At 37.1% G+C, this 27,059-nt stretch overlaps 1 protein-coding gene across 3 annotated transcripts in view; it reads right to left on the minus strand.

The window, feature by feature from the left end:
- Positions 1-23,966: 23,966 nt before the first annotated feature.
- The window catches only part of LOC135470543 (serine/threonine-protein kinase PLK1-like), a 32,820-nt gene continuing 29,727 nt past the window's right edge, over positions 23,967-27,059 (minus strand). For all 3 annotated transcript variants that reach the window (XM_064749551.1, XM_064749550.1, XM_064749552.1), the window contains exon 14: positions 23,967-26,626. In XM_064749551.1, the coding sequence (XP_064605621.1) occupies positions 26,417-26,626 (210 nt within the window). In that variant the 3' untranslated portion in view covers positions 23,967-26,416. The remainder of the gene's footprint in view (positions 26,627-27,059) is intronic.

The following is a 27,059-nucleotide window of genomic DNA, read 5'->3' on the forward strand; positions in this document are numbered from 1 at the left end:
ATAAGGTTTTCATATTGATCTATTTTGATCACGTGACGACTTTAACGAATAATTTGTTTCTAAATTATTTATGGTTGCATGGGAGACGTCCTTTGGCCTCCTTTCCCATGCCAACACGTAAAACACAACATACGGCCAGTCTGTCTTCAAACTGACGATGGACGACAAAGAAAACGCTGGCAAAAGGGAAAAGACACCCACGAGTAACAAAGCCCAGCGTCATTCTGCAAGTAAAGAGAAGACAATGCTTGGATTGCGAGTTGAAAAACCGGCGGTAAAACCCAAGCCGTTAAATTTGGAAAAATTTGGGAAAGCCGCCACATCCCTGGGTCTACAAGATAGTCATCGGGAACTGAACCATGAAACCAACACAGCTCTTCACGAGACACAAAACGATGGCCATAAATATCGCGCTCAGAGGGCTCACACCGACCTTGCCCGGCCCTCAGGACATCACTCCTATGATCATGAACGTCACGGGTATCACCGTGGACAAGAACAACTCTTTCACGACCACGGGCATCACAGGCATCATGGCCATCACCACCACCACGAGCATGGACACCGGGGAGCTCAGAACGCTCACGACTATGGACATCACGGGCACCACGCCCATGATCGCGGTCATCACGCTCATGATCGCGGTCATCACGGACACCATCTCCATGACCATGGGCATCACGCTCACGAGCAAGGACATCGAGGACACCACCACAACCATGACCACGGCCACCATCACCATCACTATCATCAACACGATTATGGGCACCACGGGCACCATTGTTCTCACGACCATGGGCACCAACATTCCCATGGCAATCACGAGTTGCACGGTCATCACCACCACGACCACAGTCACCATGCGTCACACCACTACGGCTATGACACCCATGGACATGGGCACAATAGCCACCACCATGGATTCCACGCCCATCCCCATTCAGAAACATCAAGGACGATTGGAGGACGATCGCGCAGAACGTATTCAACAGTTTCCGGCGATCACCGCCACTATTCCGGAGACAATTACAGCGTCTGCTCAGCTTGCACTGACATTGCTTGGGAGAACACATACAAAACGGAACCAGACGACGGTGTGGCAAATGGACAAATCAGGAAGATTATTTTGGATGTGTTAAAGGAAAGATTACAAGACAAACAATACGACCCTCTGGAGATGCAACTGGAGAGTCGTGCCATCAGCGACATCATCAAAGACAAGGTGAAGGCTCTCAGATTGTACCGGTTCAAGCTGGTCTGCCTGATTTACATTGGTCAAGACAAGAAGCAATCGGTGCAGATTGGCTCCCGTTGCCTATGGGACCACAGATGCGACAGCTTCGCCACTGCCACTCTCAGATTTGGTGATTTCTACGCAACTGGGATGGTATTTGCCACTTATTTTGAGTGATTATTTCCAGTTAAGCGCTTTGGCCGTTGATATGGTGTTTGATGAGTGAAACCCTAACATAGTTAGGATTACGATGCTTTATCTTTGCTGTGAGACAAGTATACCCATGCCGTTTTGAGAAGTTGTGAAAGTTGCTTCTCCACCACAACAGTCATCCACTGAATCTCATACTTAAATACTGTAAAATGTATATGAATATCACTCCATTGAGAAATGAGAACGTGTTTGTTCTTTAAATAATTATTCCACACAGTAATGAAATAGATGCCTTTGTGATATAGTGACCAAGCTTGAATTGTGTATACCGTTTGTTAGTTCTAGAATTGTATATAGGCAAACATTTGTACACATATCACACAGTCACATGCGATATAACCTTAGAATCATGGCTGAAAAGTTGTTGAAAGAGAATGAGTATAATTGCGTTATTAAAGTTCTTTTCGGTATATAAATATTTCATCCATGCCCTTTTGAAATTTGACAGATATGTGTGTTATGTGTCAGTCTAAGTTTGAGCGGAATTAGCGAGGATATAAAGAACCTGGTGTATTCTCTATACCGTGATTATTTGTAGTGTGTTCCTTGTACATAAACTTGTAAATAAACAATTTTCTAATTGCTGATGGTGTTTACTATATATTTACAGATTGGAATAATCAGTCTAACTGGTAAAATTCAGTAGTTCTATCTTTTTAAAGATATATTTTATACAATAAAATACAGTTATAACATATGCCAATGAGTTGATTAAAACGAATATCACCTCCATTTGGTTGTTAGAAACAGCAGAGACAGCCTCTCAATAAATATGGGTTGTCGATTAACTGAGTTCTTGCAAGAATCTTTATTGGTGTACTATAAACATATGCTAGTAGTTTTCCGCACTCGTTGAACTCGTTGAACTCGTTGATCGGGTGAGAATTAATGGGTCACATAAGTGAAATGCTGTGAGTTTCATGCCGAAGCCTGGAGGTTATTCCGAATACACCAGTTTCAACCTTCCTTGAAACTGGGTTCAGTCATATAAATGAAATCAGCCAGTCAATAAATCGATCAATCAATCAATTATAAAACTATAAATCTGAAAACTGAAAGTGAGATGCATATTATCAGAGTTTTACTAATGTTACAGTATAAATTCTTTTAAAACCACCTCATCACTCTGGATTGGGCCTGGACTGGATTGACCATTGTTTTCTTGCAATCTATGCGTCGGAGCAGACATTCGTATACCATCCGTTAACCAAAATGGAGGTTCCAGGTCAATAATCGCAATTTAACGGTTTGCCCACGTTCATGTCACCGCAAAGGCAGGAATGGAGAATGGATGGCACAGACTAATCCAGAATTAGTTAACGAGGGAAAAGTTCCCTGATAAGGTGTGAATGTTCAAGATATAAGGAGTAATGACAACAAAAACACACACAAACTCTAATTCGAGTATCTCGATTTGGAAGAGGAAGTTAGCAGTATGCTTGGTTATGGCAACCAAAAAGACAGAAATTCTGATTGGAATTATCTCGATTTGGAAGAGGAAGGTAGCAGTATGCTTGGCTGCAAACAATTTTACAAATCTTAATCCATAATTAAAACGACAGATGCATGTAATATGGAGAGAGCATTCAGGATCTCTGGTGACCCAGGGTTAGGGAAGTATCCATTTTTATTACATCATCATGGTGCTTTTATGAAATCAATGTGCGTCCGAGATGTCTACACAAGTATTCAACCTGTAAATTACTGACGGACAAGTTTGAAATTTTTATTGGATGTCCTATCTAAAATATCCTCAATCTTTCCTGCATCACTGGACGAAGGCCACTTTTTTCAGTTATCAGTTTTATTTAGTGTTTTTTTATGTAATTTTTTCTTACATATTCATGGGAACTGGTGTTATGGGTTGTTTTGTCATCAACCCAGTCTTGCAATTATCGATTTGGAAGGCCTATTCATGGCTTACGAACGATTTACGAATGTCGGACGCTTAGATTTGACAAAATGTAAATATGATATGCATCTGTCTTTCTCTCAGCACTGTAGAAAAGCGCACTTCAAAAGGTTGACATGGGACAATTTCTTTACTGTCTTATAGTAGTCTGGAATCGCAGTAAAGTTACATCTGAACGGCTGACCGAAACGCGACCATCTAGTGCGTGATATACATCAATTCTTTATTTCACCGTCTTCGGTGTCTACATTGTGTCTACAATGTGTCTATATTGTAGATCATATCATATCATAGTGATTGTTGAGCAGAAACGAGGCTAAGAAATATGAGGTAAGACTTTCATGTTTTGAAATTGTGTACTTAAACGACCAATTTGGAGACATCACCTATATATGAAAAGAAGAATCATGATATAGGCACTATATCGCAAGTAATCATATAAAAGAGTCTCTGCTTGATGGACATCTGATGAGACTTCCAAGCGAGAGATGAGGGCAGTTTAAGATCAACAATGTTTGTACCATGGGTGTGGTCATATGATACACATGTGTAACTTCAAGATTTTGTTCAGAAAAACATGTTATGCCCATAAGTTTTCCAAGAATTCACAGAATCAATGTGCTGAATATTTACGTAGTCGTATACACGTCGTTATCGTGTATATCCTTCTCTATAGGGTTATTTCCCCTTGTACAGTGATTTTGACTACATGCGTGGTTATACTTCATGACAAAGAAGTTTTTAAATGCATATTAAAGCTCATCTGTATAAAATTATGCGGCATTCATTGAATACTTCATATTTGCTATTATATAGAGGTATCTTCACTGAGGCGTACAGCTTAACTGTTATCTATCCTGTTCAGGAAACCATTTTAAGGCAGTATTTTCTAATGCAGTTAGAATCTGATAATTTTTATTTGTCGCATCGGAGGTCAGCACTATATAGGCTGAACTGTGTTAACGAAGAAAACGCTAACATTAACAATAATAAACGAATAAAGGCAACCAGTTTACAAAAGTTTTTTTCTTGGTTTAATTTTAGTGTAAACGTTTTTATATTTTATAATTAGACTTTCCATCAGAGCTTACGAAAGCATGAAACTGCTATTTTTGGAGATGGCTAGTCAGAATACTTTAACTGCGTTGTGGATTTTTCATCAAAGGAAATTAAATTTGATAGGTTCGGACTTAATTCATGGACTTGTAGGTAAAACCGTCACACATTTTTTATTTACTACAAATTCAAAAACGGGTATTCATGCTTGTTTTTATTAGTTGACATGATTTAAATTTTTAAGCTTAAAAATTTGCATTATTTCTTTTGTGACGCATGAATGTTTGTGAACATAAACCTATAATCTCTGCTGTAAATAGGAACCATACAGGTACACAAGCTGCCCTGTAGCTTACCCGTTTAATAACGATTAAAATGTAATATATAGCTCTAATATTGTTAAATCCAACATATTTACAAGGTCTAGGATGGAAAGTATCATTAATGCTTAATTAACATTTTCTAAAGTTTTTTCTTCCTTCACAAAAGGCTCAAAAAATGTTGCGACCCAACACCACATGGTATTAATAATGAAGTCGAAGCATCACCACATAAATGGAAAAGGTTTCACAATCTTTCGATCCATACGCCAGGATCATTATCAAGTGACTAATTGATTCTATTAATGTTCCCAACATGTGGACTGAAAGCTTGTGAAACAATTTACAATAATAATTTACCCTTTGTGGTACATTTACTTGATGCCTCGACTTAGTAATTATTATTACTAATGAACCCACGTACAACTATTAGTCTTAAGCAGTATATAAACCATACATGTCAAATGATCACATTTAGATGTTGTCTTCGCATTATAAATGTTAAAAATCTTATAATCTAATGTTACAACTCGCAAACAATCATGGTCTGAGATAACATTTTAAAATGTTGGTACTCACATTTTAGAGTAGTTAACACTGTATGAATTCAACACTAGAAACTGCTGATAATTTAACATTTGTGCTTTTAAAACAGTGTTATCAATATTTCGTTCATCAAGAAGCCTATCTGCAACGCTCTGCACTTTGGCAAACTGAGCGTTCAGTTTGGCAATAAACATAAAAATCATGAGGTTTCACTAAAGTGGTATCTTGTCCAGGACACAGACATGGTAGTCTGCCTGTGTTGCTCCAAACTCAGACACAGGCAGAGGTCTCTTCCTTCGGGATTTTGATACTTGTATGAAGTTTAATTTCGCGCGCGGTCACGCGTATGTGGATTAAGAGGTCGTGAACCGATACGTCAATGTCGTATACGCAAAACATCATCTCTGCCGTTTTTAATATTCCCTTCAAACATCTGTCATCAGGATTGATCAACTGCTTCATGTCAACATGCGTTTTTCAGTTAAAGGTCTTCAATCTTTTCTTGGAGGTCAAACTGCAAATGCAAATCGCCTATCACGACATAGTGTTAAATTTCTTTTCTTGCCCTTTGAAAGAAAGCATGCAGTTGAGGTATGATCACGAAAACAAGGTGTAAGGCCCAAAGAAGTTTAATTTCTTTTGAAGGGCATGTAGTGTGGAGAATCCACGTACGCCTCATACATCCATATTACTGTAGTCGCTAAAAGTCAAAATCATATATATCGTTGATTTACATTGATTTATCGTCCGCATATATTCGTTGATTTACATTAAACATGTAAAAAACCATACTTTATTAACTTTCGATATTTCTTCACTTGTCCTACACCGGTATTGAATTTAGATACTTCTTAAACAAGGTATACACTCAATGAGTCAATTTTACACCCACTAATCATGCCGCCCTAAACATAGATTTAAAAAACTATCTTTAAAAATAGATGTGTATAGTTTGCTGAATAAGGAAATCTTCAATTTGGCGGAAAGCCAAGAAGGATAAAGTTATTCTCTCGTTGTCAAAACAGGTATCTTTAATCCCAAATCGTGGCTTGGGGCTCTTAGTCGTTTGTTATACTGCATGTTCTTTGTCTGGTTGATCAAAAGATACTGGTCATTTCATTAGCTATATAATCATTAAACTGGAAGCTGACGTTTAACCCTAGGGCAAGTTGTTTCTTTTTTTATCACCCTCGAGCATGGGGTTAACGGATTTTCGAGGATTTTGTGAACACTGTTTGGTTAATTCATACCTGGCGGCTCCTACAGGTGTAATTATGAAAAGCATATATTTCATCAGAATAACATATGTTTGAATTCATATATAGCTGGTTATACTTACTACGTTAATCAAAGATATGGTCACTTCTTTTCTTTTTTTCTTTTGCACTGTACCAGTAATATAGCCTGACACGTTATTGACGAATAACGTAGAACGATATGCTGGCTTGGGTATGTACCTATATAGAGTAATCGTAACTATAACTCGACAGATTAACGACAATCATCGCAAGACGCATACATATGTTTTAACGGTAATCGTAAGTATACTCCGATTTATTGACGATAAACGTCACCAGACGAGCCAGATAGGCCAACTCCGGGGTTGGCCTATCTGGCGAACGAAGCGACCTTAGACTTAAGTAAAAATATCAGTCACTATACTTGGTATGTTCTTTTCCACTGTTTTAGCTGAAATTGTTTTACAATAACTTACCCAGAATTTACGTTCTCAAGCAATATTTTGGCATTGTTACATAAGAAATAACAATTTTAAAGTGATTTGAAATTCTGACATTTGAAATTTTGATTTAAGTCTAAGATCTCTTCGTGATCCCGGGGCCTAATGCTTGACGTTGATGATTTAGGTGGTAGAAACACTCGGTCAGTATGAACATCGACAATAAATTCCCGCGTTAACCATCCTTGGTCATCTCAGTTTCATTGGTGAAATTTTCAGTCAGATTTGAACTTTGGCATTCGACTCGTGGTTGCCTAACCTTGTATTACATCATTTACAATTTCTTTTTATAAATCAGGCACCAGAGGAGTCTGGAATCTAGGCGTAAAAACAGACATTTGTATGCCAGCCTTCAACATAAATTCCCACTCCGGGTCAATAATCGGAGGGGCCAATTGCAAAACCAACGCTCAATACAAACCACCAAAGAACTAAGAAAGTGTACAAAGTGCGAAAATTAAGGTGGATTCATTCAAAGGGATGCTTTTCAATGATGTTCGAAAGACTCGAGGAATATCCTACGCGAATGAATGAAATCGCTATCTTAATCGTGTACTATACATGTTAGTTTATAAATTGTCGATATTCAAAATTGTCGATTGTTTACAGTTCATATATCCAACGTGGTGATATAATTTAAAATATTTTTTTTTTATATGGCCCAAAGCCCCGGGTTGAGCGGAATTAGACTACTGGTGGTCTTCAGTAGAGGACAAGGTAACTTCTGTTTCTTAGCATGCAAGTCTGGCAGATAACGTTAATGCATGTGTGAGCTGAAGACATGGAAGGGTTGAATCTGGAGAATTGTGAATCATGCATATCTGTCAGTACATGTGCACGAGTCTTAAAATTTATATAGAGCGAGAAAAGAACACACGAAGGCTAGTCCCAATAAATATCTGCTGAGTAGAAAGAAAGTATAGAAAAGTGAAAACCCAGAAGAATTAGGGACTAGAGCAAAACAGTACAAACAAAAATCGTCAGTAAAACTACACAAGATGTTAGCTTTAGTTTGCGTATTTATGTGATTAATAGAAGCGGTACAATTTTCACCGTCGGATACCAGAATATGATGTCCATTTTGGCTCTAGGTTACAACGGAAGTTAGTTATGTAGATCAGTCAATGCTAACACGGTATGCAAAGTTAATATATGTATGAACTATCAGGGATGAGCGGAAAGTATCTCGGTGAGTAAGTTGCGCTACTCCTAACCTCTAATTAATCCAGATCTCGAACAGCGAATTTGCACACCTTTTTACCCCTGCATTTCTTCACTGAGGGACAATAAACGATCGATTGATTACTCAGTAATTCCCTGAACACCACTTCTTTTCCACCTTGATGTAGTGTGTAGGACAGGCGTGAAAAAGTTCGTCAGCAACATGCCAAAGGCCCAATCACAAAACTTACACTGATAAAACTGGCCACAAGTAAATCATTCCTTAGAGTGGTGTTAAACAGCAATCAGCCAAGTCAACCTCAAAATTATCAGATTAACCAAACACCATTTTAAAGTCCTGTGCAATGGGTTTGAAAGTTTTTAGAAGAACTTTTCCGAGGTAAGAAAATATACATTAAAAGCAAGAAAAATCAACAATTGATCATGTAAATAACAAAAAGCGTTCACTATACATAGCTTCGCTGAAAATGATTTCGATTTTCTTATTAATACTCTGAAGAAAGTATACTTTGGACTGATATGTATGGCTCTCGTTATAAGCTGCTGTGTGAAATGAAATCACCAAAACCCACTCTTCAAATTATTTGCTTTCTGACGTAAAATCAAAGGCAAAGAATAATAATAAAAGTGACTATAAACACAGTTTCATTAATTTCATCAGAATTATACTTTGTTGAAACTTGCTTTAAGGTATGATGATTTAGGATGCCCATCATTTTTTTTTCTAACTTACTGTGCCCAATTTTTCGCTCCACTTTCCGTGTTAATCTGTGCAGCTAACCCAATTACTTATATTCCTTTCGATTCACGCGTTTCTCCGGTCATAAATTTTGACGCGATGAATGTAATTCATGTGTCAATCTGTCATCATGGAGTATATAAGTCACTGCACGCGGTTCTTACGTGAGCAAAAGGTTCCATTGTTTTTGGCCGGATGTGTGTGGTTAATCACCATTGTGGTTTTCCAGGAGTGGAATAATTCACAGATGTAGCCTTTCAATACCGTAAATATTACAGTGTGACATCGCCAAAATCTATATTACTTTATACATGTCTATTAAGAATTAGTTGTCATCTCTTAACACACAAATATTAAATTTTCAAACTGCGTTAAAAGTTTTTTTGGCGTTAAAATGATACAACGTATAATCTGATAGTGTTGGATTATTGCTTTTTCTCGGCATTTTGTAAGAACCTAATATTAATCATATTAATATTTAAAATTACACTTTCTAAGGATTAGTAAGTAATATAACAAGTATAATACTTAATTTATTATCATTCAGGCCACTGACATAACATAAGTAAATAACATGTTTCAAAGGCATCGGATGACAGTTTATGCATATACCGGTATATATAATATCACCAAGTTTTATAAAATAAAATATTGATTCGGTTGACTCCTGACTCCCCCGTGCATGCATATTTCCCACTTAAATGTGCTTCACAGAATTGACACTTGTCATACTCATCCTAAATACTTTATTGATATATAAGCCTATGTGCAGGGAGCTGTGCTCTTAAACCCTCAGTATCGATTTTCCTATGACATTACAGTATTTGTTTAATTTTTTTGATTGCACTCAGGAATATTTCTGTTACATTATGGTTTTCACATTTATCTATGTAAGACTTGGTAAACCACAATATATTGCTTAATTGTGTAATGAAGAGATAAACTATTCAATGTTTAATATACAAATGCTACAAAACTTTGGTGTAATTATAAAAAAGAGTTACAGGATATGATTGGTCACAGTGAATAGAAGATTTCGGCATTCGAGAAGATTGCTTTTGTTAATTCTGTCGAATAGAATCAGATGTTTGATAGACATGCACATTTTAGGACTTATACATACTGAAGTCCAGCTATACAAAATGAAGCGAATACGAGGAACCAGCTATATACTGTAAATAATGATCTTGTCTCAAGGATACATTCAGGCATTCAGCCTTCCAGCACATCCTGACTTACAGCACGTATACAACAGCGCTGTACACAATTTGGGTGTAATGTCATATATAGTTATCTTGTCTGTAATTCGTGAGATTGTCGTGTTTTTCATGAAATACCTTTTGTTACATTACATGTATGTTGACGCGTATGTCCATTGTTTGCGTCTTTCTCTCTCCATATGTTGCCATTCCGGACATAAGGTATTTAATGGTTACATGGCTGACATGGTGCACCCTATTTAAGTCATGCTGTATACATAAAGGATGGACTGGCCTCGGGCTGCACATTAAATTATTCACAAAGCACGCTACACTCACTGGGTGCGACTATCGCCAGAAAACCACAAAATAAAAACACAGACGTATAATCGCACACAGGCATTTTATTAATTTCCGATGGCCTCAATCACTCAAATGATTCTTTTTGTTGCCTGTTTTTGTCCACAGGCAAATTTTGCCACGCACGCTTCACGTATACATACTTCTATTGAATAAATACCACAATGATAAAATAAATTTAGATTTTAATTCTAAAACATCGTGAAGAAAAATTCAAAGCCTTAGCCAACATGGTGAAAGGATGTGATAAATATAGTAGAAGGAAGGGTTGATGATCTAAATACATAGTACAAGTTCTCCTCTGGTTAAAGCATTCAACAAGTCTGTCGTTACATAGTTGAAATAGTAAGTAAATCAGTCATGACGTCTCGTGCTGGGCGTAGCCTACATTACAAAGCTGCGTCGCTGGACCGTCACCTGGATTTTGAACTATGATTGACACAGCAGCCATATATGTGAAAAGCACATGTCCCTCCCTGTGTGTGCGTATCTCACAGACACAGACATCGCACTACATGTGTATGCCTTGTTAACATGTAGTTTCTACAGCTTGGGTCACATTGTCAAATGGTAACTTTAGTCATGACTAATCCAAAATCTCATGAATGGAAAGCATGTTCACTTTGCATACATCGCTGCTTTTGCTAACTTTTTATTCATGAAACTAATGGTACAGTCGACTGACACAAACATATTCGCGTATCCATTGTAGTTAAGTATCAAATCTCTGTTTCTCTCTGTTTGGAAATAACCGGGCATTTTATGAGTAATTTACGAGTTACAAGATAACACAGAAACCGGTAAAATTCAACCATGCTCCTGAAAAATCGTTACAAAACTTACACTTTTACGATACAATTCATTCCAAGCTACATTATGTCACATTACATGGTATAGAGAGAAACAAGTTTTGATGAAAACTAGATATGGAAAGCCGTTCTATAAGCTCAACCGTATTCTTCACAGCGAAATTCAGTGCGTCACTGAGTCATCTCCACGCAGGCAGTATTCTTTTGAAGGTAAGGGCCTAAGTCACGGTCACGTCTGCTAACATCACAGCAAAACTTTCTTCCCACATCTATGCTGTGTGTGCACTGACCATGACGGACGTTGTACCTTTGACAGGGGTACATAAAAAACAATGGCGCGATTGTGCAGGTGTAATTGACGACCGTGTATGGTTTGTTTATGTGAGCGAACAGGTGTAATAGTGGCCAACAACCAAGACTTACATTGTATATTCCTTAAAGTAATAATCATCAGAAGTGTACAACATGCCATAAACAATAAAACATGCCACTGATTTATGGCCACTGTGAGGCATTGTATATATAACCTCTCTTCTGACCAGATGCATGGCTAAATGTATAGACAAAGAATGCCTAACTGCACATCACTTTTGTCAGTACGACGAGTGCAAAGCCAAGAGCTCCACTTGGCCAACTCTCAGTTTAAATGTATGTGTATGTTAAGAGACAAAACTTCACAGCACACCTGTTTCGGCAAGAAGAAGTATATTGATATTAAACAACAAAACCATTATTGCATTAAAATAAATTTCTAGTCTGTGAAATTTAATATAAACTATGAATATATAAAGATATATATCTAACTCAGAATCTAACGTCTGTTCTACAACTCAACATTGTTTCAAAGACCATATTTGTCATATGTATATTCTTTAACTGAGTCATCTTTAATTAACACGATGCTAAGTTGAACATGATTTAAAGTACTTAAACGAAATCAAGTCACAAATGTTCGTCTAAAGTAATTTAATTGCGCCTAACCGGAAAATGGTCTTTTCACCGGTATATAATTTGCATTTCAAAATTCGTTACTTAATTTTTTTTATTTTTTTGTAACATGAAAATCCCGACAGATATGTGACTGTCGGAAACAGGCAGTTTCCGCCAAGAATTGTGGTGCTCTAAATAAGGATTTGATGGGATTGAGCATGAATGACGTTAATGTAACTTAGTTTAGAGGGTGTAGTGTGATAAGCGAATGGAAATGGATTTGAATGGATTGAAGCAATGTCACCGAAGCAAAGAGCGTCAAGGTTCAGGTCGAACAAGGTGGCTCTCTGAACGTGTCGGGGGAACCGATATACCTACAGTGCCGCAGGCTGTGTGAGATCGAGTTTAAACATACACCAATACATCCACTGAATCTGCAATGCGCTCATCGTAGACCTACTTTCATACAAGTACAAAGTAAGATCAGAAATGTGAAAGTTTACGAAAGTTTTCCGTCTAAATTCTAGTTGCAGAGCGTACAGGACGTCGATCTGACAGAAACTGTGTGCCGAGAACTCTCATTGGTGGAATCTCGAGTGAGTGTCTCCAGACGAACCAATCATGTTGTGTATGACGATTGCCTTTGGCTGTCTGCAACGGGTGTCTAATGGAAACAAAGTCTGGTTTGTTTTGACGTGGTTGTGGTCGTCACAGAATTACTTCAGGATTAAAGGATTAGAGCGACATTTACCTGTAGATAAAAATAGACAGAAGAGAAAGAGAGCACACAAACAGAGAGTCTGTTTTGTGTGTACAGACCAGGTAACCTGAAAAAGTATTTCGCACTGCCAATTGCATGTTACTTTAGTCTGTACCGAAGAGTAGAAAGCCAAGAGCTCCACCTGAGCAACGCTCACGCTAAAAGGTCTAAGGATGTTAAGAGCTTCACAGCACACCTGTTTGAGCCAGAAGAGTTCTATGAATCAGCATTCTCTAAAATTTGCTAGAGTGTCATGTCAAGAGTACTTATCTTAAGCCTAATAGTTTGTCCTTACATTTCCATGGGATAATTTACCAGAAATTTGTCAAAGTCTGCTGCTGTTATCTGGTTTTTGGTTACTTGCTGTTTGGCTCCTATACTTCATTACTGTATTCGAAGATTTCTTTTGTGTAAACGATCTCTCCTGTGTTAACCATGCAAGGTATCAGAGGAGAGGAAGATATAGCAGGAGACCGATTGCAATCAATTTATACTCCAGTTATACATGTTTAAAGACACTTGTATATGGTTTAATTGATGATCTGGAAAAAATGTCATACTCAGTGCAGTCTACACATTATGTTTCTCTATATCTGATTAACAATTATTCACCAAAGCATCAGATCAAGGAATTTTCTTGACAAAATTATGATCTTTTGATGGGAACGTAGGTCTTACTTAAAAGTTCTTTAAAAACTGGCCATTTACAATACCGAAAACGTTCCATGAGCTATTAGTGGACAAAAGAAAAAAACGTTTTAATAGGTGCCTGTTTCAAGTCATTTATTATCTTTGATCAACACAAAAACACACTCACACAAAAAGATGTATGCTGGAGTCAAAAGTCAAAAATGTTACAAAAGCTTAGACATAAATTTACATTTCATTTGCTCGATGTATGTGGAGAAAAGGAAGAACACATTTTTATACGATGTATTTCAAAGATAACGGACCTCGGGCCTGTGAATACACAAATACGATTAGATGCCCAGGTGGTGAATTGTACCAGAAACGTGCGGAAAAGTCGTCTGCATAGGAGGAGGCTGAACTGGGACATCATTCTCATCAGCTAACGAGAAAGAACTGGGGTTACACCCGGAGGCTATGTGTCACTAATTGGCCTTAATGTCGACCAGTATATTATTTATGGGGGAGATTATTCGACAAGGCAAACTTTATGTGAGGAAAGGCCGATTACTGGGTTGTAGATGATACGGGTCAGATGGTCTGGTTGTATAAAAAAATGATGATATTAAATGTTGTTTATGATTAATGTGGAGATAGCGTGAAAGGTTAAGTTGTGGTTCAGGACAGTCATCAGGTCAGTGGACAAACTAGACGGTTTAGCCAAGCATGCGTGATACATAAAGGTGCGCCTCTCTTCGCTTAACTATGTTGCTTAGCTGTGCAGGAAGCCTTATGACATTAGTAACTTTAAGTTATGAGGTCCGGTAATGGAATCTTCAGGCTTACTGGATGATACTTTCAAGGAAAAGCTTGGAAATTTCCAGCTCATAGCTTTGTCCATCGATCAAAGTGTGATGCGTTCAGTTAACCTTTAATAAAAGTTTTTTAAAACAATTTCTGTGAATCTCTCTGTTCTGGTAATAAAATAAACGTTACATCTCATGTATCTCCTGGATAGGGTTTAATGAATGTCGCTCAACATCGTTTCGTGCAGTTCAGCTGATTTGGGGCGATACTGCAATGGTCGCGAATTTCTCCTGGACCCTGTCCGGTTTCCTGCCACCACAGTTTGCTGGCCACCGTCGTATAAGTGAAGTATTCTTCAGTAGGGCATAAAAAATAATCAAATAAATCAAACAAATACATCAGGTCGAAAACATTTGTCATGAGGCAGCAATTATTTTCTTTAGATCTACATGTATCCACAAGATGGGCGGCCAGATTCCTTGGTAAATGTCATGCAAAGAAGGTACAATTAGCATTTTAAATGTTATACTTTAATCCTGGATTTGCTTTGATACTGAGTGCTGATCTGTTACTTGTGTTGTACAATACACTGTGGTTCTCGGTTGTTGAACCAATAGCAACAGCCCTTGAATAAATCAACTGTAGGACTGGTGGTCATTCTTGGCGATATACATACATGCAGTACATAGACTGCGCGTGTAGTATCGCCAGGTTCCCGGAGTTACACTGCATTAATTGACTCCCCTTTCCCCACTGTTGGTATTTTTAGAAAAAAAAAATCGGTCCGCGTATGTCCCATCTTGAGTATGACAGATTAACTCATGTTTGGAGAGCTCTAAAAATAGGCCGGATGTAAGGTCACGTCAGAATCACGATTCTGTTTATTTGACTCTGAAATCGAAATGCCGTAAAAGGACAAACTAGTCCAAAAGACTAATGAACGGGTCGACAAAGACGAGCAAATTGCCTTGCCCAGAAAGCAACCAGCTCCTGTCCAGCTTACTGATTACATGGTCAAAACGAATACACAGCTTTCTTTAAATATGTTAAAGGATGTCTGTCTACAGTATTATCTCCTCGTGCAAATAGTTATTTCAGCTTGGTCAACTATAGTTGCTGTAATTTTCTAGGAACTGATTTATTTTAACTACCATTTAATGCATTTAACAGTTAATAAGCACTTCTTTTATGTACATTAAGGCGTGTTTCGCCAAAAGATGTGTCGATACAATTATACACCAACTGTAGAAGCCGCTTTAGGCCTTTTTTGCAATTTCAAGCGTGGCTTCACCGGATCCGTAGGTATGACACATCTAAGCGTCAAGTAAATACCATTCGTAAACCATGTCGATAATCACTAGACCCATTTACAAAACTACATAAAACACTATTTCCTCAAGAATATGTAAGAAATAATTATATAAATAGTAAATAAAGCTGGGGACACGTACAAGAGAAGCAGTCATGGGTTTTCAATGATGCGGATATTACATTATTTACGGATAGCAAAGCTTCAGACAAAAAAAAACCACATCTTATCAAACTAAGGATGAGCGTAAATAATACTGTTGATAAATTACGAAGCATTAACGGGACTACTGAATGATCAATATATAGCGAAGTTTTCGATTAATTAGATGTACTAGATTAAGGATTCCGCGCTTCCCTATGGTAAATTATCCCCACCCTCACCCCTCTGAATACTTCGCCTGTCATTTCCCTAGAAATGGAGACAGAGAGTCAATGCAGAACGATGGACTTCACCGGCTTTGGTATCAGAGAAGTTTTGGTTGACTCAGACGAGCACGGATCAATGCTGAGTGTGGTTAATTATGTCCGATAATCAGATACACCCAAATTTACTATACATCTCATCAATGTCACATATTAAACAGGCCCAGTTTACAGATGGTTGTTTAATCGGACTAGAACAATCTGTGTTTTCTTATGACTCTAATTTTATCTATACAATTCGTGCACATAGATATAGTAATGGGTGTCAAGAAAGGTGTAACCCAAAAGCCTAGTTACACGTCCGACTAGAAACGATTTAAGTTTATTATTAAGCCCCATTTGCATACAGGAAGTTGTGAGTATCATCATACGTTAATTATTCAGTTTAATTTGAAAGTCATGAAGTAAATTAATTATTAATAAGACATTTTGGGTTAATCTTTCTTCTCTTTCTTTTTCTCTACAAATGTCAATATTATTCTTATGTGGGGTGATTAGTTGTCTGGAGCTGATACCGGAAGTCTGGTTTTCGCAATTTATAGATATTATCAATCTGCATGTCATGTTTTATCGAATATTTACCCCCCCCCCCCCCCCCAAATATTTAAATTTGATATCGATTTGACTTATGTTATAGAATTAATTGGAAGCTTCATGAAATATAATTCATTTCTGGATCTGGATCCTTAACAGTATAGAACATACTTGAATAATGTCCCCATCGGTAAACCATTATGACTTTGTACTTAAGACGTTCACTCTCAAAAAATTTTACATCTCGATCTTACAAATCCTGGCAATTCTTTTACATTTTCTTGCGATTTTGCATTTTCTGGTGAGTTACAATTTCGGGTTGTACAACAGTTAAGAAATAGTTTCCAAAAATATATCTCCTAATTACGAAAAGGTATATCTCATAATTAGAAGAGTGTATATATCGTAATTGCGAGAAAGTATAACTCGTAATTACAATTAAATATTTCTTGCAATTACGAAATAATATCCCGACTGACCTCAAAATTTGTTTGTAGAGGAAATCAGAGACAGTGATTACGATTTTAAAATCGACCTTGATATCGATCTTTCTACCTTATTTAAAAATGTTACCTTGATCCTAACTAACGATTAGGCTTAGCCTTTCGATAATGACTATACTGACTTTTTGCAATCAATCCACGACTTTACACATGACCTTAAGATTGACCTTTGCTAGTAGCGAACAAGTTAAAAGAATTAAATGGCTCCAGGTTACTTATCAGATGAAATTTTCTTCTGTTAATGCCACAGTTTTTTTTAGATGCTTTCACATATGTAGGAGACATATTTTGAGCATTTTTATGACTGACACTATCTGACTTCCTACGGAAACCAGGCCTAGCGCAGAAACTATACTAAGAATTACGCGTGCAACGACTGTGTGTCGGATGTAAACCTATTTGTAAAGTAAGTCTAATACTATAGTGATGCGCAGGCATACCGGTAAGGTAGGTAAATTAGTTTTGGAAATAAAGCAACATCTTGTGAGTAATGCAGAGCAGTTCTCTGTTTGATATTATGTCATTCAGTGCGTTAATCCAGTGTGCGCAGACCATAACGACTTCATTTGTTAACGGCTTTATTTTGTTAAGTCAAATTATTTAGCTGCCACTGTGAAATTAAAAAAAAAATATGTAGGTTATGTAAATTCTTAGTGTTCTGAACACCTGTTGCAAATAGATAGAGAAAACTTGTGCAATATTCTCCGGCACAAAACAAGAGCATGTAATGCATGTATGCCATGCATACACGTGACTAAATTACCGATCGCGTCGCGTTTACTTATATCCACTGCATGGCAGTCCTGTTTTTCCAGTTTGTCCAAGTTGGATTGCATGAGTAAAACAATGGCTTAATCAGTCAGGAGCGCTGTGATTCCGTAGATCGGCATAAAAGTAATGCATTGAAACAGTATAGATAAACCAATCTGAATAATCCATTAATCATTTACAAATTATATATAATGTTATACTTGTCTTTATCCCCTGAGGGTAAACTTTAGGCTTCACTCAAGATAGCACCGTCGGCACAATTTTAATACTGACAATCCATATTGTGCTATGTATGATATAAATTTCGTTTTTTTCTTCTTTTTAATGGCAATTATTTTGCACGATCCGCTGACAACCTATATTTATAGTTCCTTCATAGGTAGAACGTTATAATAGGTGTGATTGCATGTGTTGTGATTTTTTAATTTTCATAGTTTTGTTTTTACTTTTATTCTCTTACCACTCAAGTTGGTTTCTTGTCTTAATTAAATATCTCGACCCGCGAAATATTGATAAGTTCTAAAAATAAACATCTTGTGTTTGAAACTGAAATATTTAATCGCATTCAGTATCTTTACCTATAAATACCCTGTGACGTAACCCTAACGATAAGCCGATAAAGTACTATAGATGACGGCTATCCGCCTGTTGCAACTCTGTTGTAATAAGAAACTTCATAACTGGCCGTTACAGACATGGCGATGAAATATTTTATCTGTAGAAGAATGTGCCGTGAGATAGTTTCAATTGTTTCACGTTATGTAGTGGAAATCCGTTCATGTTGTTTTTATCCTTCTTGTCTAAACGAGTCTACATGCACATTTTACATTTATCCATAGGTGTTATCTGATGAGCGGTCTCCTGGTATAGATCTATTTTAGCTGCACTGGCAGTCTTTGTTCATTTTGAATAATAAAACTGTAGATCAGCATCAATATGGTGGATATGTCATCGTGCTGTGGCACACTTGTTCTTAGTCATACCACCATACACTAGATATAACATTGCTTCGTGTAGCCATCTTGCAATCACTTTCATTAAATATACCATCCGTACCAAGACAATTTGGCCGAAACAAATGAAATTTTTGAAGAACACTCTCTTTCGATACTCTTTGTATGAAAATGCATGAACTCAGGTTCATGTATTTTTGTTAGGAATGACATTTTGAAAAGTATATATCTTTGAAAAGAGGCTCAACGTGTATGCAGTATTCGGTTGCAAGCACCCTAGTCTAAAATGACGTTGTACGCTTTTCCGAACAGTGCCAGAGCACCATCTGGTTTCCCCAACACGTGAGTTATATTTGTCAATGAATAAACTGCATAGTCAGTTTAAAAGATCCAGAAGAACAGCAGGTCAAGTCTTCATTTTGTAAATAATCTTTACTCTATATATTTCCGTGTGATATGAAATGGCTGATGAAAGCCAAATTAATTTTCAGATTATAAAGAAATACGTCTTGAATAATAACTGAATTGTTTGCAAAAGGCGAAGCTGCATGCATGATGAATTGTAAATAGAAATGAGAAATATCGAAGTTAAGGCGCGCTGTGGCCCATAAGTTATGTCAGAAGCTATATGAGTTAATGAATCAGTTTAGCTAATAAATCAATGTGACCGACAACTAGAAGTCATGGTTGCCTTTTGTGGTTTAATGCTGATCTCAAAGTCACCCATTTTGTATGCCGTTACGTCGCACAGAAACTTCGGTTGAATAGTCAGGAGTAGGTTATTGTCTGTTTCTTTCGCATATACACGCATAATGACATACATATAAGTGTCGAGTGTTTCTCTTCAGCTCACGCCGTCTGCTTTTTCCAGATATAATTGTTCTTGAACAATAAATTAACGCAAAACAGAATCCGAGAAATGCTCGGTATAAAGTTCCTATAAAGATGCATGGGCGGCTAGACATCTTCAAACTATTGTTATCCTGTCTCCCTACTCAATCAGTTCTGCTGATTACTGAAATAAAATGATTATGGACTCATATACGCGAAATTAAATTAATGAATACGCTTTCAAATCTTTTTAATGAATACTCTTTTTAACTCCTTTTCCTTATTTCATAATTCCCTGGTGTGTGATACATATATTCGTATAAGAGTGGTCCAAGGCTAAAAGGTGGAGATCCACATACATATAGGAAACACTTTTCTTTCTTTTTGTTTGTCTGAAAAGAGAAAATTTATGGTGGTGAAATTTATAGGCAATAGTTTTATAATCAATGTCCTATCTACTTAATAACATTCTCCATAGAAAAGCCATTGTCACAATACCTGCATGCTATAGTCGCGGTAAAGTACTTGACTATACAACAGGACGTTATGGAAATTCGCCTGACAAGTAGCGATTTAAAGTTTAGCAGAAGATTTCTCATGGATATCTTCCCTATATCGTTACCCGACATTGCAACAAAAGGATTGCAGGAGGAGACCGTGTTTATCACAGATGTTAGGCAATGGCAAAGAAACAAATGAACCAGAGATCCGATCCAATTCTATTTCCTACTTTAGTTTATTTTCAATTTCTTTCCCTTTTTGTGTTATTTTGCCTCCTAAATCAGTGTATTATAAAGCATTCTCGGAATGCACTTTTAACAACGCGACAGCATTCTTTAAAGTTCTGTATAAATTTTCTAATCAGCATGTTAAGTCAGTATTTAACTTGTGTAAATCAATTAAAAAGCAGATGTTGTACGATGAAATAGCTCATTCCATGTCTGTGCCATTGTGTTACTGTAAATGAGCTAAACTTTCTCCCACAACTAAGTTTGCGATTCTGAGAGTCCCTTTGAGAAAGTGTTTGGAGGTTTGCTTGGAAGGTAGAATGATAATATCATGATGAAGAAAGGGAAGTTTCATAACCAACCGTAGTATTATATGACATTTGTTTGGCTTTAAAATGCCTTTAAGTGATTTTAGGTCATGTGTCGTATTGTATCGCACTTTGTAAGTTACCCCAAATGTAAGAAATAACATTCGACCTTGAACATGAATAAGATCCTAAAGCTACTGGGGTAGTCAGTATATTGGTTCTTTGAACAGCATTTGAAAATTGATCTCGTATAATCCCAAAATAAGCTATGGCTTATCATCGGGTTTAGTAAACAGGAAACGGGTTGTCACCGAAACAGGAACAATTGAGATGACATTGCCAGCTGTTCCTTCAAAATCAAACAGACATATAGATAAACATGGCTGTTTTTCAAGGTCCTAGCCCGCATGATTTGGGCATTCGTTCAAAAGATTAGTGGCGGTGACCCACTGTGCAAGGCATTTAATCTGCCTTGAACTGGTGACTTTGTCTTCCGGTTCGACGAGATAAACTGGATGCATGTCAACGTTTGACTTAGTATTGACCTCGAATTCATCCTATTATTCCCCTGTTTAGACAAATTTAAGGGTTATTGTTGAACTTCTCATAGATGAGATGAAGTTTCATTTATTCATCAAGTGTTCTTTGGGGTGAAATCTGCAATTTCACCTACATGTATTACAAAGAATAATGATTCACCTATGTAATCCACTTGAATTACATCTAAAGGTTGTTTATTTTGAGTGACAGATTCATTCGGGTGGAAAGAAATTTGTTGCACTTGTTTATTTATTTATGTTACTGGTGTTTTACGCCGAAGTTAAGAATATTTCAGTTATACGACTGCTGTCAGCATTATGGTGGGAGGTAACTCACGGCCAATCCGCAGGTTGTTGGAAGACCTTCACATATACGGCCGGCGAGAAAGCCAGCATGAACTGGACCTGAACTCACAACGACCGCATTTATGGAAAGCTCCTGGGTCATTGCGCCGCGCTGGCGTGCTAACTCTCCAGACCACTCGTGATTCGTTTATAATTTCTTTTTAACTTTTTAACATACGGTATCACATCATTATTGTGAAAATATGAAACAAACAGTGTTTGGTCCAAGCTGAATTGACTTATGCACGCTTGCAATGCTCGAGTGTTGCCACTTTGCCCAGAAAACATGATTGAAAAGGCAGGGACGAGCCTGGACAACTACACAATTGAGGCCTGGATTACTTTAGGTGAGAAAGGTTCCAGATAAGGCCTGAGTTTACCTTGGACCATTGACTCACACTCGTACCTTGATTTTTTCGTTACTTTTTTTTAACAATCGAAACAACCACTGGTAATTTACAAGAAAAAAACATAAAAAGAATAAAAATATAAAAGATGAAAATAAAAGGCCTTTAATGGTATCGTTGGAATGCTGAAATATTCCAAATGCCTTATAGATAATTATGCCTACACTTAAATGATGATCAACGAAAGCCGAGTGCTTTTAAGCTGAAGTAACCGATCCCATGTGGGTAAATTTGTTTGAATGCTTTTACAACAATAGGTTGTTTGTGCTCGGCCTTTGTCAGCGAGCGTTGAAGGACGTAGAACAAGGTCAGGAGGTTTGCAGGCCAGACACACAGTTTGTGAGTAGCAGACGTGCAAGAATTCTTCTCCATTGCCGACTGTTTGTGTTTAATGTTGTAAATACAGGTCCTAGTTTTAACGCCGCTCTGTACACAGGCTGTGATATTGAAGGTAAAAAAGTATAAATCATTTAAAATCAAGACTAAAGAATGTGGCTTGAACGGCTGCTGTATTATCATCGTATTACGAAAGAAATGCATTGACAGATTCGGCTCGTTCTCCAAGTGTATTTACTTACATACTTGTATATACTTGAATGAATGATTGATTAAGTGTGTGAATTTAAGTATAATAGTTAACAAAGACTGGCTTTGTTTCAAATGACTGAAACACCTTTTCGTAACTCTGGCTGTAACGACGATTAGTGGTAAATGGAACTTTCATTTGTCATCTCATTTGTTAAAACCATATTAGTTTTGAAGTATAACTCCTTGAGAAGAAAATGCATCTTGAATCTTTGTATTTTTTAAATACTGGCCGGGCAGCCCATGTTGTTATTTAAACATAATCGACAAGATACTGAAAATTCATTCTATTTCCTGGGCGTTAGAAGATCGTTGAGTCAGAGGACGCAATATATAGATGCTTGAACACTTTAAAACCAGACCAGATTAGATATCGGATTAATCATGACATGAACATCCGAAAATTGTCCGAATATTGCTCTTTAAAGTTTCGTGATCAATAGGTATCTATTTTCAATTGTTGGCAGCAGTATGCAATGTTTTCCTGTCAGCCATGCTGGTCGCAAACGTGAACTGTTGTTGACATTGTATCTGGATGTCAGGCTGGCGAAGACATTCATACAGTGTTGACATTATAAAAATTGTCACCTGTTTGAATACGACAAACTGGGTTGGGCTGGACAAACAAGCAGATCGGGAGGTAGGCAAGCAACGCTACATACGGACACTGAAAGAGTATATATAAACATTACATAAACTATAAAAGATGACTTTATTGATTTATAAAATCAATTTTCCCTCTGAATAGATGTATGTACTCATATGCTCATTTTTGATTCCTCCACAACACAGTTATTTAAATGTCATTTTATGATGCGCAATGGTCAGTGTCATTATTTCCTTTGTATTGTACGTCATACTTGTGGCGCCAAACGGCACTGAGGTAAACAAGCCAGAAGGGAGCTCATCTCAATCTTAGGTGGAAGGAGTCTGGAAGCAAGTGTTCACATTTTACAAACATTTTGTATTTACAAGTTCTGTGGGAAGGACTTCGAATAGACGGTAACAGAGGACAATGACACAAGACATGCTACTGTAAGCTTCTTGAACATGAATCTGTGATTAGCACTAGAATAAGTAAGAAGAGAATCTTCAGTAACACAACAAACATTACCAAGTTTCTCTTTCTCACCTAAAAGGAACTAGACGCGAGTTCAGTGAAACAATTTTCACAATTTTGTGTCAACAAGGCTTTGTTCAAATACCGGTACAAAATAATTTTTTGTACTAGGAAAACATTAAAATATCAGCTTACATTCCGTATATGGCGTTCAAAAAGAAGACTAAACAACTTGCTGGAAAGCAACGACAATGGTTTTATTTCATAATACGTATGTAAATATTGATTTACAAAAATCAACAACTTTCGGTAACAAAAACGCCAGCTGGCCATGTATATGCCAGGGTATATCAATTGAACTTTATCTACACACGACTTACGAAAGACAACTTAAAGTTGTGGTTGCAACAGAAAAAAGAAATTATGTACAATAGAACATATTAATCAAGACAGTATCAGAGGGCATTTTGATAACTTGGTAGCACCACTTCGTCAAATCCTCAGATCACTCAAGGCAAACAAAAACATTTAATCTGGTAAATTCGGTCGTTTCCTTTCATATCGGGCATGTGTTTTGTTTTCTTTCTTTTTTGTCTGGACAAGGCTTAAAATACGTCGATGGACACCAAGCCGCCGCTTAAAACATACCATGCTTCTCAATGTCGTAATTTTACAACCAGCCTACGAATATAAACGGAAATGCCCGATGCAGTTACCAATCCCTTTTGAACTCTCAACAAATTTTGCATATGTACATCACAGATCTGTTGACGTGGCATTTGGTAGTTCGCCCTAATTCAACATTTGCACAAGTAGCTTTTAAAGCTCCTTGTTTGTTATCCAAAGCCTCTCCTTTTCGATTATTTTGCCTTGGGCGATGTTTGATTAAGAGGATATGTCGTAATTGCTAACTACAACAGCCACGCGTACACATTAAAGTAAATTACAATACATTAAATAGCAAACGAAAATGAACAATTTACTACGTGACTTGAGAAATAAACATAAAATTGCACTTTGACAGCACGATTTTCGTGGCAAGTAGCAGAAAGGTTGTGACTGGGCTCGACATTTCACAAAAATACTGTAAGTGTAAAGATTACACTAACGAAGTGTGAAAACTAAAACACTTCAAAGAGATCAACGCCGATAGTTTGATACTTTAAGACTGCCATTTTTATAAAAAATATGGTACAGATATTTCTTAAAATTGTGTGGAAAGTCATCCATTTAGTCTTAAAATTTAGAGCAGTGAAGGTGTAACTAAACAAAAACAATAAGCAAACACCACTAATTGACACGCAAGAAAGATGGCTGTATGCAATAAACGCTTCAAATCACTCTATACAAATCTTTCCAGTATCCATCTTGATACATCAGATCTTACGTAGCGTTTGTACCCATGAATAAAAAAAGGTTGGTCACGAGCAAATGGCACTTAAAGTACAGAGTTAAGTTAGATGAAAGAGGAGAAAAGTATCCTAAAAAACTGAAATTTACAGACTATAAGGCAAGAAAAGGTTGCGAAAGATTTTTATCCATCAATGTAAGATAAAGTGACTTGCGTTTGAAAGAAAAGAAAAATAACTCTCACTTAATCTGGACGAAAACTTAGTACAGTCTCACCACTGTAACTTCGGTAACTCATACCTTCTGGATGGGAGTAGCGTAAATGAAACCAATCGATATAAGCTGGTATTGTGTGCAATATAATGCACTGGATTTTCCCAAAGCTTTAAGCAAACTTTTCAACTGATTAGTTATTACATGCAATAAAATACAAGCTTACATCGTCATCAAATATGAACGGAAAAAACACATCCATAAATGAGACAGTAAGTTAAAATAATCAACTAGGGATTTACCACTCGTGTAGATGAAACGCATTCACACTTCAATCAGTGCATCAACAGAAATAAAAATAGTAAAAATATATATGTTATCACACAGTCTCCATTGGATGACGAGCATCAACTGTTTAGAAGATTTCCTAACAAAACAGAAACCACATTCGTTTCACATACACATTGGTTGACGTATGCATTGCATATTTTATTCGCATCCGTTTGAAAAAAAAAATGTAACAACCAAGCTATGGCGAGAATGAGATCTTTCGGAGCTGATCATACCACAGGTCCATCATCCACGTAGTCAACATAACGAAACACTCCATTTTCAAGTAATAAGGTGGACACGCACATGTTGTGGAATGATCGCTAGAAGCTTCATTTCGACTCTATTGCTCCACATGGAATTCTAGAATTCCTTATGTCATCACATGAACTTCTGAACTCGGCAGGCTTTGCAAAGCTATCTATTAGGGATGTCCTGTTGATTACAAGGCACAAAGAACAACTATAACGTTCAACCCTGTAGTGTAGGAATGTCATCACATGTTATCAATTAGAAAGAATTGGGCAAAAATGGACTAGACTGCATAGGCTGGAATAATTAGGCAAATGGTGAACAGTTATAGCAAAAATAATACCCTCGTATTTGGGAGGGAAATATATGCAAGTTCCTTTCTCGTCGACATGCCTCATCCCGCCAGTAACGAGGCAGGAAGGCAGGTAGTTTGGAATGTGTCGTGGTAAGGCAAGGTTATCCATAATGGCTGGGTTTGTAAACCATAATGTCCCATCGTCGGGACTGAAAGACTGACATGGTTTTGCACAACTTTTATTTCCTAGATATCTTCTCCTTCGATAGCCACCAAGTTTTGTAACATGAGTTTTGCAAAGTTCATCCTGTCCATAATCCCCTGACGGCAGCCATCGTGAATGAGGTTTGTAAGGCAATATGTGTTGGCCTTACGGTTCTCGTCTATGTAAGTCACCAGATAATCCATCTTGTAGTAGCTCAGAATAATCTTCGTATGATCGTCGAAAAAATTTACCTGGAATGACGATAAACCAGAACTGTTAAAGTGAGTCATTCGTTGGCATCCACATGGATGTGGATGTGATTGAATCACGTAAGCATTTATAAACTTGAATCTACGAGTATACCAACCAATCTTTCAGCAATACAATCTTGTTCTGAAATTTACTATTATTTGTTTCAGATGAAACTGAATACACAAAAACTGTACAACCAAGAATAATAATGAAAACCCAAAATGTAAACTTAATTGCTTAATACGAATCATATCTTCATTCCTAGAGTCTTTTAACAATGTGCTAATTTGTTTTATTAGCATGACGCGACGTTTTACTTACACCATACAGTTTATTTTTTAGAAATACCCTTTGCGATTTTCTTAACCTAGCTGAAGAGACTTCTGTTCACCAAGAATCACAGTCATTACTAAACCTATTATTCAGGGTATA

Source organism: Liolophura sinensis, chromosome 7 (assembly GCF_032854445.1).
Source record: "Liolophura sinensis isolate JHLJ2023 chromosome 7, CUHK_Ljap_v2, whole genome shotgun sequence".
NCBI classification, from domain to species: domain Eukaryota; kingdom Metazoa; phylum Mollusca; class Polyplacophora; order Chitonida; family Chitonidae; genus Liolophura; species Liolophura sinensis.